The following is a 12856-nucleotide window of genomic DNA, read 5'->3' as shown; positions in this document are numbered from 1 at the left end:
CCACTCCAGGTTCAGACATAAAAGGTCACAGCTCATTCTGGGTTCTGCATACCAGCCTGGTTCCCGCTATCCTTTAGGACCCCCACCCCACCCTGTTGGGGTCACCTGAGAAGCATGACGAATCTTCCTATTTCAAGTGAGGCTCTCTTACTTCATGTCACCTGCATCCCTATGCTTACTAGAGTGGAATCCTCCCATTGAGTTCTGAGTTTTGGGTCATGGATTACTCATCTTTCCATTCCCAGAGCATCTTGGCAATGCCTGCCCAATAAGAAATACACATTTTCTGGATGAATGACCCCACTTTCCTAAACTGCAGCCAAATAAGACTACATGCTGCTATGATATTTGACCTACATTTATACCATTCTTTGACCCTCAAGAACACCTATGAAATTGGTACTATGTTGGCCCCATTTTATAGATGAGGAAACCAAGGCTTAGAGGTTAGGTAACCTGTTCCAAGATATATATACATACATACATATATATATATATATATATATACATACATACATACATATATATATATATATATATATATATATATACATACATACATACATATATATATATATATATATATATATGTGTGTGTGTGTGTTTTGTTTTGTTTTTTGAGAAGGAGTTTTCGCTCTTGTTGCCCAGGCTGGAGTGCAATGGTACAATCTTGGCTCACTGCAACCTCCACCTCCCGGGTCCAAGCAATTCTCCTGTTGTCAGCCTCCCAAGCAGCTGGGATTACAGGCATGCCATCACACCCAACTAATTTTTTTTTAAATTTACTAGAGATGGGGTTTCACCATGTTGGTCAGGCTGGTCTCGAACTCCTGACTTCAGGTGATCTACCCACCTCGGCCTCCTGAAGTGCTGGGATTAAAGGCGTGAGCCACCGCGCCCAGCCTGTGTTTATACCTTTCTTTTAAGCAGACTTGAACTCCTTGTCATCTGGGTGGAATCTAAAATGCCCAGCAGTTTTTTACACATACTCAACAGTAAATATTTGCTGAATAAATACTTAAATGACTATATCCCCTGAAGTATTTTGGAAAAGATCATAGCATTTAGAGATTGCCTAAGATACACTGAGATATAGAAGTTAAGTGCCAGGGTAGAGATAAACCCACCTCTTGGCTATGATCTAGCTTTCTATTGCGTGTACTCACTTTTCAAATGCTATCTCCAGTGACCAGCCTTCTGTTACAAAAGCTGCAGGTACCTAACAATTTGTATTTGATAATTAAATACAGGTTTATCCCTTCATGTTGCATTTACAGATGTGGTAATGTCCGCCACTTTAGACTCCTGTGTGAGTGACTTAGTGCTGCAGAAAACAAGACTGCAGCTGTTGCTTCTGCACTACACAGGCCTTAACAGGTGAAAGCACCTCTTCAGACTAAGCTGTTCCAGCTGCCTCTTTTCTACTTACATTCACAACAGCGACTCTATGAGGGGAAAGATAAGGAAAAAGAAAAAGAAATAAGGTCCAATCAAACATCCTTTGCAAAAATATTCTGGAGCTCCAGTAAAGACTATGGTGATTTCCTCAGCTGCAAGTCCATTTCCCTGGAAAATTTAGAAGCATGTTTTTAACCTCACGCACAACATGAACCTGAATACAGAGTGTAATCTCCTCTGAGGACAGGCCTTATGCTTCAGTCATTTTCTTATTTCCTCCCATTGCTTACATAGAGAAGTGTAAGGAACAATTCACTCATTCAATGAATGAATGTACAGTTTGGGAAGTTGACTCCCTGCAACGTGATTTCCTAAGTCAGTTCTTCCACAGGGTAGCCACAGAGCGATCACCTTGCATAGAATTTCTTGGATGTTAGAAAAGAGTCAAACTGGTCAATAATGACAAAGAAAAAAAAACTTCGAGGAAGTGTTAGCTTTTGTGAATCAGAGGATGATACACAGGTTTCTGGACCAGCCCGCAGAGCTAAGAGTGCCTGCTGGCCCATGTCAATATTGCATGCTGTCATTTGTGTATTAACACACCCAACTAAAAAGCTTCAAGTGAGCTCTAACTGCCTGGTAAATAAAACAAGAAAATATCTTGTTAGAAGGAAGAAAAGAAAAAAAGTAATGTTAGGTTGATTTAACTGTGGAAGATGCTTCAGCAAGTTGGTCACTGAAAAAAGTTTTACATTCCCAAAATGCACTCATCCTCACTATCTACCCTCAAAACATTCACCTTTCACAAGAGTATCACACAGTGCACAGTCTCTGGCTTTCAGTATCTTTGAACTCAAGAGACAGTGTCAAGCTGTGATTGAGCCTCAGGCTTTGAAGACAGAGGGTAAAAGACACACCGTAAACTGGTGACAAAGCCAAAGCCAGGACCCAAGTCTCCTGATTCCAACCTCAAGGGTCTTTTCTCAAAACCACACTGCTACAGTACAGATAGAAAGCCGGAGAAGCACCTTGTGGAAAATTGTTTCGTGCAGTGGAAGAACTTAAGAGAAAAGGATGAACCCCAAGTAGTTCTGAGCAGGTTGGTTTTTGGTCATGAGGCATAGTATTAAAGAAAGGTCTCTACGTTTTGAACTAAATAGCAAGGCCGTTCCAAACTTACTATTTGACTTCACATGAGTTACGAGCCTAGCTGGTGATGTGGCTCCATGAGACAGCAGCAGCAGTCAGGTACACGGGCCCAGCTGCCTCTGTGAGTCTTTATCAATTTTAACCCACCTTTGTATTTAAATTCAACTTAGTCAAATGCTGACATAATATTTCAGAAAGTAACTGATCCACTAAATTGTACGTAGAAACCCTAGGAAAAATTTTAATTCTCTAAAACAGTGAAAAAAATTGCTCCAAGATTCTAGTTCATAGAATCTAACAACCAAAATTAAAATGTGAGGGCCATAATGTAGTTTAACCCCAAATCCAACAGCACTAAGAGAATGAAATCATCATTTTCTAAGACATTTATATAAAGTTAAAAATTCAACTGAAGCCAGTAGAGTGGAAAATGGTTTAAACTAACAAATCAAAGTCAAAATACCCAGGAACATTTTATTGAGTATGTTATGAAGGACACTTAATCATCAGCAGCATTCCTTCCCCAACCCAAAATAAACAAACAAACACTGATAACCTTTCTTCTGTCTGAGCCTTGTGGTCCCCTGCTAGTCCGCCAGGTGTGCGGGCTCCATTAATTCATGAGGCCCAAGAAGGTACTGGGGACTGAGTCACAGACTCAGGCAGAACCCACTCAGACTCGTCAGAGAACCCCAGCACATCTGCCTCCTGTGCTCTGATGGTAGGAGGAGACCAGACTATCCCAGGGCAGAATGCGACCCTCAAGAACTAAAAGACTTCCAGCAGCAGCCAGCCTTTGTGTTATTTCTCAGATTATCCAATGACCATCAAGGGAAAAGAAAAAGAATTGGCAGGGGACGGGCAGGGAGGACAGGGATGTGGGAAGAGAGAGGCACTAACCTGCAATCTTCCCACATCTGTGGGGCGTTTCCCTAAAGAAAAACAAGGACGAGTCAGCAGCCTGGCTGTTGCCTCAGTACCGCCTTCCCACACCGCCCACATGTGGGTTCGGTTTCTGTGGAGTGCAGGGAGCTGGGGGAAAAGTCACAGAGATAAAAAGGGAGACAGGAAAAAAAAAAACCACTCTGTTCTCCCCTGTGTCATGGTCCTATAAGCAAGACCTGGTGAACCTAAGGACACTTGGCATATACAGTGATTTGGCACCTGTTGTCCCAAATAAGTCAAATGTTTGCTCTGAAATATGCAGAACTGGATGCAGGTGTGACACAGGCACCCAGGCCACATTCCATCCTCACCAGGCACAGAACAGGGCAGGCAAGCCCATGGGCCAGAAAGGAAGACCTGGAGGGCAGGCCATCTTCCAACCAGAAGTTCTCTTTCATTTAAAAGGAAAAGCTAAAAGCAAAATCTCTACTCCTCTACGTAGGGAGTGCCCTGTATTTACTAAAGGATTGAGGGTCTTGCAGGCAGAAGAGTTCCATATAAAAGAAATCTGAACTCCAAGGCCCCATGCTGCCTTGAAATTGCTATTCTGGGTAAGTTCAATTACTACTAATAATGTCAGGTCACAGTCAAGCTCTCTCCTTTAGTTTCTAAGTAACAAAATGGTTAAAAAGACAGCTTGAGAAAGCTACCACAGATAGAATTTCCAGGAAGGACCTAAGAGAAGGACGGTTAAGGTGACAAGCTGTCAAAAAAGAAAGTTCTATAGAGGAGTCAATTGTTTTTTGGCAGTGGCAGGGTGGAGGAAAGGTAAAAACTGGACCAAAAAAAAAAAAGGAAAAGGAATTCAAGTGACAGCCCAGATGCAGGCTCCATAGACATGGGTGCTGGAAACCCGTTTCACAAGAAGCAAGTTTCACTACTAAACTAAAGCTTTCTTCAGCTGCCAACTCCCTCCCTTGTCCAGAGACGGCTTCCGCTTGGCCCTTACCCTCCAGCCTGTACGATGACAAATATGTGCTTTTGTTACCTGCGGATTCCAAGTTCTACCATGATTCGATGTACTTTATTTTACATCAGCATGGAACATATTTTCCAGCCAAAGTCCAACAGACTTAGTTTTTAAAAAGAAGTTAGAAGTTTCTAGGAGAAATCATCCTCACAATCACCCCCAGAACAGCAGCTTCGTCAAAGCAAAACGTCCAATTGCCAAGTAAAGACTGTTCTGTAACAGCCAATTAAAGGCATTCTCTACAAATTTCCCATACTGATCAAGCGACAACTCTAAAGACTATTCATTCCCTGTAAAGGAATGTGATTATCTGGATTCTGTTACTAAAACATTTCATTTTTTATTTTAATAGACACGTATTGTTAAACTGCATAAAGAAAATCCCTGGGGTCAAATGAATCTCAATACAGAAGCCTGCACGGCTATACCTTGAGTTTTCCCTGGGGTCTAAGGACAGAAATAGGTGAGTAATTCAGCTCAGTCTAGTTAGCTTCATTATTTGCCTGGACACTAAAAACCCTCTTTCATTTTACAAGTTAACAGTGCTTCCTGACATCTTTTTCTATTTAGGCCAGAGAGTATACCCTTTAGTTTTAAATCTCCTGCCTTCATTTAATTGCCATTACAAGTAGGATGTTTGACTCACTTCTCTCCCCACTCCTTCCTCCTATCACACTGGAAATTTAAAGTTGTGAAACAAACCAAACCTGTCCCTGCCTAATGGAACCAAACATGGCAACACCTTGTTTTAATGGCACACTTGATGGGTGCTTCACTAGAATGGAATCCTTATAAATGCAAGCAATATGTTCAGTCCAAACAAACTAAAAATTACTCTCACAATGAATTCCAAATATTATGCTTAGACAAAACAACAAACTGTTATTAAACTCATAAACCTGCTATCCCACAAGCAGAAAGACTTACGTTCAGGTTACCAGAATGGTTACACCCCTCTTCTACAAAATGAACTCTACGAGCCTCAATAATCCCTCACCAGGAACTCCATCAGCTTTCGCTGAGACAAGGAGACGAGAGAGAGAGATACCGATGCCCCATCCAAACACAGGCTCCCTAATGGAAAAGCTTCTTGGTACTTAGTCGGGCTCCAAATTCTACTTTAATCCTCTTTCCTTTGTAACATGAGCCTTTCCATGACACAGACCATTTGGCTCTGAAGGACAACCCTTCCAAAGGCCTTGGAGTTCCTTCTTATAGCTGACAGATTATAATTAAAAGTAAAATACAGCATCCTCTCATCTGAAAGGGTTTTCTTCCCCCAGGGACCAAGGCACTCTGATTTTGTCCTGTCTCTGACTGCCCCTTCCCCTTCTCCACAGGCTGACACCACGCTGAAGGGAAAAATGAATGGGGACTGGGAAGAGACAAACTGTTGAAATTGGCTCGGCCACACCCAGAGATAAGATCTCGCCACCAAGAAAAAAATGAGGTTCTATCTGTCTGCAAGCAACCTGCTCACAAACTGGGACAAAGAGCTTCCTTTTGAAGGTTTGATAAAGATTTACTAAAGCAACCAGGTTCTAAAAACAGAACTTCAGGAAAAATGCCCAAAACTCCAGGCGTTTTAACACGGAATAAGCAACACAGCAAAACCAAGTCAGACTCTGCATCTGTCTACTTCTCTGACGCCACTTACTCCAGCGGGAGCTTGGCGCATGTCTGGCAGAAAGTTCCTGCTGTTACTATTTTTAAAATGAAATGTGTGAATGAAAGGTACAATATAATTCACCTTACAGTGTAAGGATTTAGATGTTACCACTGGAAAAACCTCTTATTTTGTATTCCCAGGATTCATTACATCCTTTAAAAGTGTGCTTACTATTCATGACGATCATACCTATGTACAGATGATCAAAGAAATCCTGCAGTTTGCTTTGACCGCAGTTTTCCCATCTGCCATGTTGGGTCGCTGACTCTATCAAAGGTGTCCCTACACCACCCCCAGACATCCCTCCTTTAGTGCCTGCTGGCTCACAGGCCTCCCTCAGAGCTGGCTGGCCCAGTTTTTACTGGATTCCAATACAGCTGCTTTTTAGTTTATAATTTCTACTTCTCTGTGCTTAAATGTTACTCATTCAACTTAAACGTTATAAGCCAACATAAATTATTTCTTACTAGCAAAGGTGCTCTTATTTATATTAGTGAGTCCGTAACGTTGCTTTGTTAATAATAATACCTACACTTTTAAGTAATCTTCCCTGTCAAGAACGTTTTCTATCCATTTCAAGGTCTAGAGTTTATCTTCCTCAGAAGGCCTCATTTGGATAACCAAGCAGCAAGCATGTAATTGCGTGGAGTACTGGGTACCGTTTATGGTTGCTGGGCAGGCAGCCATGCCTCACTAACTATGAATATAGATGAGGTACCTTAGCAGAGCACCTAGCATATAAAAGGGACTCAAAGAAGTTAATTCTTTCTCCTTAACTTCTTTTTCCTCTATTTATTTTAGATCTTCACTCTTTGAGAGGCCCTTGCTTCTTATCACTCAGCAAATCTCAATGCTGTTATAGACTCTTAAGATTTACAACTCAGGCAAGAAATTACACTCTAGGCCAAGACACACAGCCCATTCAGTTCAGCCTATTCTAAACTGGCTTGGTTTAGAACATACTGTAATTGTTGCAGAACAAATAGCCCCAGTTTATCAATTGTGTTCCCAAAGTTCATTTTTAAAGTGGGATAAAAACGTTTTTCCTAAGACTCAGGCTGTCCCCACAAATGGGGACACTTATGCCACTCTCTACCTGGCCTGCAGAACTAGTGGTAGGAGCCTGAATCCAGCCCACGCCTTGTCCACAGCAGGCACTCGGAAATGTGCTGGGCTCAATTCTGAACTTCTGCAAAGGTGTACCGCTGGCTCCAGAGAAAATGTTGATCCAGATCAGTTTGTGTGTATCTTTCTCCCACCTCGCTGGAGGCACCCTCCCTTCAAGCTCCTAGGCCTCTCTTCTGCAGACCAGTGCCCTCATCTTGTCCTACAAACCCTAAACTTCAGCACCTTACCAGAGCTCCAACGTTTAATGCTTCAAAGATAACTGCTTCTTCTCCATGCAGAAATTACCTCAAGCAGCTAATCTCAGCTAAGCATCAGGAAGCAAGAAAACTGATTATTTCACAATGAAATGTGAACGCCTGATGACCTTTAACCTGTCCAGAGACCTCTCACTCTTAACTACTCAAACAAATCTAATTCTGTGGGAGTACAATAAAATGAAGGAAATATATCTATATAGCAGACAGATCCCCTAGGGGCTTGTTTGTAAGACATTTCTGCTTTTCAAAAAGCAACTTCCTTTTCTTCCACCACTTTGAAAACTAACAAATCTTCACAAGTTCCAGAACTCCAAAAGTTTCCATGATGATAGCAGACATAAGTTTATGGTGATGAACGGAGCGCACACGGGCCAGTGTAAGATGGGTCCTAGCTTCGTCAGTGTTGTCCCCAAAGTGGAATGTAAGCCAAACCTTTCAAGATTCAACCCAAAACATCCTCAAACTATCATCACTTCCAAACTGAGAAGCCGAAGCTACAGGTAAGATTTAGATGTTGACACTGGGCCAGACTTCCGGTTTTACTCATCCTCGCATGGCCAAAGGGTACATTAGAGATCATTACAAGGCGAGGGGAGGGGAGAAAAAGCCACATAACTCCAATAAACCCTTATGGTTGTGGGGGAGCAAGAACTTTAAATCACATTAACAAATACCACATAAATACGTACAAATTTTTTTTTTTTTTTTTTTTTGAGATGGGAGTCTTGCTCTGTCACCAGGCTGGAGTGTAGTGGCGTGATCTCAGCTCATTGTAACCTCTGCCTCCCTGGTTTTAGCAATTCTCCTGCCTCAGCCTCCCGAGTACAGGAGTGCACCACCACATCAACTAATTTTTGAAATACGTGCAATTATTATGTGCCCAGTATAAATCTTAAATTTAAAAAATGAAATCAACAAATGCATCCTAAATGAGAACCAGAAAGTGGGCAAAGAAAATAGATATTTTCAGACAATAGCTTAAAAAAAAAAAAAACCCAACTATACAGGATTCTGCATGTACACTTGTTCACTCTTGCTGCCCTGAGGCATTAATTACTTTAAGAATAAAACAGAAAACATCAACTTGGCCAGGAAAGCAAAAAACCTCGATACTTAATTAGAACACAGGCTTGAAGTTGATGCCTGATATCAGCTTCAAAAGGCAGCAGCCTCATTAAAAAAATGGCACAACACCCTTCTGGCAGCAGGCAAAGGCTTAAAATCACGTCAATGCTGGGGGTCTGAAAGGGGAAATGAAACTGAGTTTACCTACATCAATTAGCAACGCTATTAAGGCTACTTAAGCCACTCCTCCAACAATATTTCTAATACAAATATGCTGCAGGCCTTCAGAATAAAACAAGCCATTATCCCTACCCGTCATCTTGGCTTTCATTACTCCCACCCCAAAGAGTGACACATCAAACAAACAAAGTGCCCTGCCCATGTGCTGGGCCTTTCAGTCAAGATCTCCAAGTCTCTGACAAGCGCTTATTAATCCTGACAACACCCAACAAAGAAGAGTTGGCCACTCTAACCTGGTGACTTTTCCTAGGGGATCAAGGAGAAAAGACTGAACTAGTGAACTGAGGGACTAACCCAAGGTCATAGATAAGTTGGAAAAGGAGAACTCAGGACTTATGGGCTCTTTATCACCTCCTCCACAATTTCTCAGTGAGGCCCCAATGGCGAATAGCAAGTAACACTCCAGTTTGCTTTAAGAATAAAAGCATTTTCATCTCTTATGGCAATTCTTCAGGAATTGAAAAAAAAAAAAAAAGAATAGCCGGGCGCGGTGGCTCAAGCCTGTAATCCCAGCACTTTGGGAGGCCAAGGCGGGTGGATCACGAGGTCAAGAGATCAAGATCATCCTGGTCAACATGGTGAAACCCCATCTCTACTAAAAATACAAAAAATTAGCTGGGCATGGTGGCGCGTGCCTGTAATCCCAGGTACTCAGGAGGCTGAGGCAGGAGAATTGCCTGAACTCAAGAGGCGGAGGTTGCGGTGAGCCGAGATCGCGCCATTGCACTCCAGCCTGGGTAACAAGAGCGAAACTCCGTTTCAAAAAAAAAAAAAAAAAAAGAATAAAAGCATCCTGGGGCACAAGGCCAACATGTTTTATAAGCTGTTCTTTATAGCCAGTGGACTGTCTTATTATGATATTTAATTTCAAAACAACTGTAACAACAATTATATAAAATGGAAAGTTTATCTATTTATTGCTTAACCAAACAACAAACTCTGGACTATGCATCTACCTGATAATTGTGTAGGACTGAGGTGGCTGGCAGGAAAACCCTTCTAAAGCTACAATCACCTAAACTTCCGTACTGCCTGGTGGGCCCAACTGCCTAGAGTCTGCAGTCTGAAAGGCACATGTTTGTCTTGGACATGATGACAATGATAAGAAAGAAAAGCAATTATAATACAACCTTAACATGGCTCTCAAGACCCAGTGACATGATTTTCAAAAGCTCTCTTGGGCAGTATGAAATGAAACCCTAATAGCACCTAATACAGTGTCTTATTCTAAAAGTTACTAAAATTCTTATTGAATAAATAAAAAGTGAAAAACAGAGACTGAAAAAGGACAAGAAGATGTACATCACTTCTTTGCACAGGTCCCTGAGAGAACGCTATCCCTAATATTGTAACAAAAATTAAAGATCAGCCTTCTGTTGACAACTGTCCAAAAAATGACCTATGTTTCTATCGAGTTTCTTTCTCTTTTTTTGGGGGGGGGGTGGGGGAGGGTCTTACTCTGTCGTCCAGGCTGGAGTACTGTAGCGTAATCTCGGCTCAATGTTATTCCACCTCCTGGATTCAAGAGATTCTCCTGGCTCAACCTCCCAAGTAATGGGGATTACAGGCCCATGCCACCATGCCAGGCTATTTTTTGTATTTTTAGTAAAGACAGGGTTTCACCATGTTGGCCAGGCTGGTCTCAAACTCCTGTCTCCCAATGTGCTGGGATTATGGGTGTGAGCCACCATGCCCAGCCTCTATTCAGTTTCTTGAGCACCCAGTTTTTAAAATAATCCAAAGAAAGAAAGAAATATAGGAACTCTAATAATTTAGTGAAGAGAAGGATCACACTAAGAGAATAAGGCAGGGAAAGGCAGAAAGGACTTAAGAATATGCTGAATTTTTCTTAAAGGGCCCCAAAACTCCAATTAGAGTCACTAATTGGAGTCACTAATCTAGCCAATTAGAGTTACTCCATCTGAATTAGAGGCAATTCTTCAACTGTAAAAGCCCAAGACAGAAGAATCTTAACACTGAGTCATATTTACAAGGTGATGATATGAAACAAAGTACTGCTAATAATCACTTGTATTTAAGAGCCTTTCTTGAAGACACTCCAACAGTCTGATGATCATTGTTTCATTACGCCTTATACTTCCTTGAATGGAGTAAGGAGACAGGTATCACCTCCACTGTGCAAATGAGGAAATGAGGCAAAGTGAATGAGGAGTCAGACTCAAAGTCAAGCAGGAGCAGCAGAGTGCAACTTAATCCCAATGTTTCACACACTGCACTCTGCGCAAAGTATGGCAACAAAAATGATCTGTTTTGGAGGAGGGGAGAATAGAAAGAGAGAGGAAAGTTTCATATCATCTGAAAATGAAAACATAAAACTGTGAAAAAAAAATCATCAGTTGTCAAATCCTTAAACTCCTCCCATTTCTCAAATGGCCAGACATAAGGCACCCAGACCTCACCACCCACCTTTGCTTCATCATTGATGTCCCACGTGAAGGAAATGGCATTATACGCAATCTCCTCGATGTTACTGATAGTGTTGAAGCTTTCTTTATAGTCAGCTATAGGAAGCAGTGGAAGAGAAAACAAAAACTCATGAGTTTTAGTTTCAACATGGGATCCCAGCAGTTCAAAATAAGATCTAGTTTTTAACATCATCACCTCTGGACAACTTAAATTAACATTTTATTGGGTTAGAAGAAGTTCAAAATATGAAGAAAAAGAATCACAGTTTTTTTAATAGAGGAAAGGTTGGACATATTTAATTTAATCTCATTATGTCACAATTAAGAAATTTAGGTCTAAAGAATTTAAATAACAGTCCCAAGGTCACAAAACTATTCCGTAGAAACAAGACTAGAACTGAGTTCTCATTCTCCTGAAAAGGCAACATGAGCATTACAAAAGATAAAGGAAAAAAGTAACACTAATATTAACAGCCATCTGTGATACAGACAATGGTTTTACATGAAATTACATACATGACAAGAACAGAGGTCTGCGTAAAGCTACTTCAGTAAATATGAATTTGCACAGGTTTGCCACTAGAGCTCACACAGATAGGAGAGATTCGTTACGCAGCTCAGCACATGACTAGGGAAGATTGTCAGGTAACTGTACAGCAGCAGTTATCTTTTTTACTTATTTTCTTTTACTTGTTTTTTTCTCTACCTTGTCGTCTCCAAATAATAATCAGAATCTCTCTTTTTTTTTTTGAGACGGAGTTTTCGCTCTTGTTACCCAGGCTGGAGTGCAATGGCGCGATCTTGGCTCACTGCAACCTCCGCCTCCTGGGTTCAGGCAATTCTCCTGCCTCAGCCTCCTGAGTAGCTGGGATTACAGGCACACGCCACCATGCCCAGCTAATTTTTTGTATTTTTAGTAGAGACGGGGTTTCACCATGTTGACCAGGATGGTCTCGATCCCTTGACCTTGTGATCCACTCGCCTCGGCCTCCCAAAGTGCTGGGATTACAGGCTTGAGCCACCGCGCCCGGCCAGAATCTCTTAAAGAAGATATTACCCCTTAAAGCAACTGCACACTAAAAACTGGGGACTCTCTCAGCCAGCTACATGGCTTCTGGCCCCAGTGTCCTGTGGAAAGCCACCACAGGGCACATGTCCCATTACTGCATGGGAGGAATGGTGAGAACACTGGTTCCAGGAGGCTGAGGACAGTGTTTGGAACAGATCAGTAGCTGGCATAAAAATTCAAATGCTTTTGGCAGGAAGCTAATCACTGCCAAAAATAATTGGATTTAGAAAACTGGATGGCTGCACCTCTGGGAATAAAAGCAGGCTCTTGAGCTGCTTACCTATGTCAATGCATCTTTGTTTAGCAGTGTGCTGCCGGGAGTGCCAGTACTTCCAATGCCTTAACTGATCTTCTCTGCTTTTGTCTTCAGCAAAAACCACCATGATCACACTCTACAAAAGAGAATGCATTACAGCATAAAGACACTAAAGGGTGAGTATGTTTTGGAAAACATATTTAGTATTGTATTTTACAGTGAAGGCTTAAAGCTGCAATTTTAGGCCATCATTTAGAGCTGCTTCGGACCTAGAAATGTTAGGC

The 12856-nt window shown here is 41.7% G+C and overlaps 1 protein-coding gene across 1 annotated transcript in view; it reads right to left on the bottom strand.

Annotated features, from left to right (window-relative positions):
- The window catches only part of GRHL1 (grainyhead like transcription factor 1), a 54322-nt gene that overhangs the window by 29156 nt on the left and 12310 nt on the right, over nt 1–12856 (bottom strand). Inside the window, exons 7-8 of the mRNA XM_039462368.2 lie at nt 12597–12708; nt 11249–11343 (exon numbers count right to left, since the gene is read on the bottom strand). Coding sequence (XP_039318302.2) covers nt 11249–11343; nt 12597–12708 — 207 coding nt within the window. The remainder of the gene's footprint in view (nt 1–11248; nt 11344–12596; nt 12709–12856) is intronic.

This window comes from Saimiri boliviensis, chromosome 1 (genome assembly GCF_048565385.1).
Source record: "Saimiri boliviensis isolate mSaiBol1 chromosome 1, mSaiBol1.pri, whole genome shotgun sequence".
Classification (NCBI taxonomy): Eukaryota; Metazoa; Chordata; class Mammalia; order Primates; family Cebidae; genus Saimiri; species Saimiri boliviensis.
Note: the sequence above shows the minus strand (reverse complement) of the source record. Positions and strands in the feature narration are given on the sequence as shown.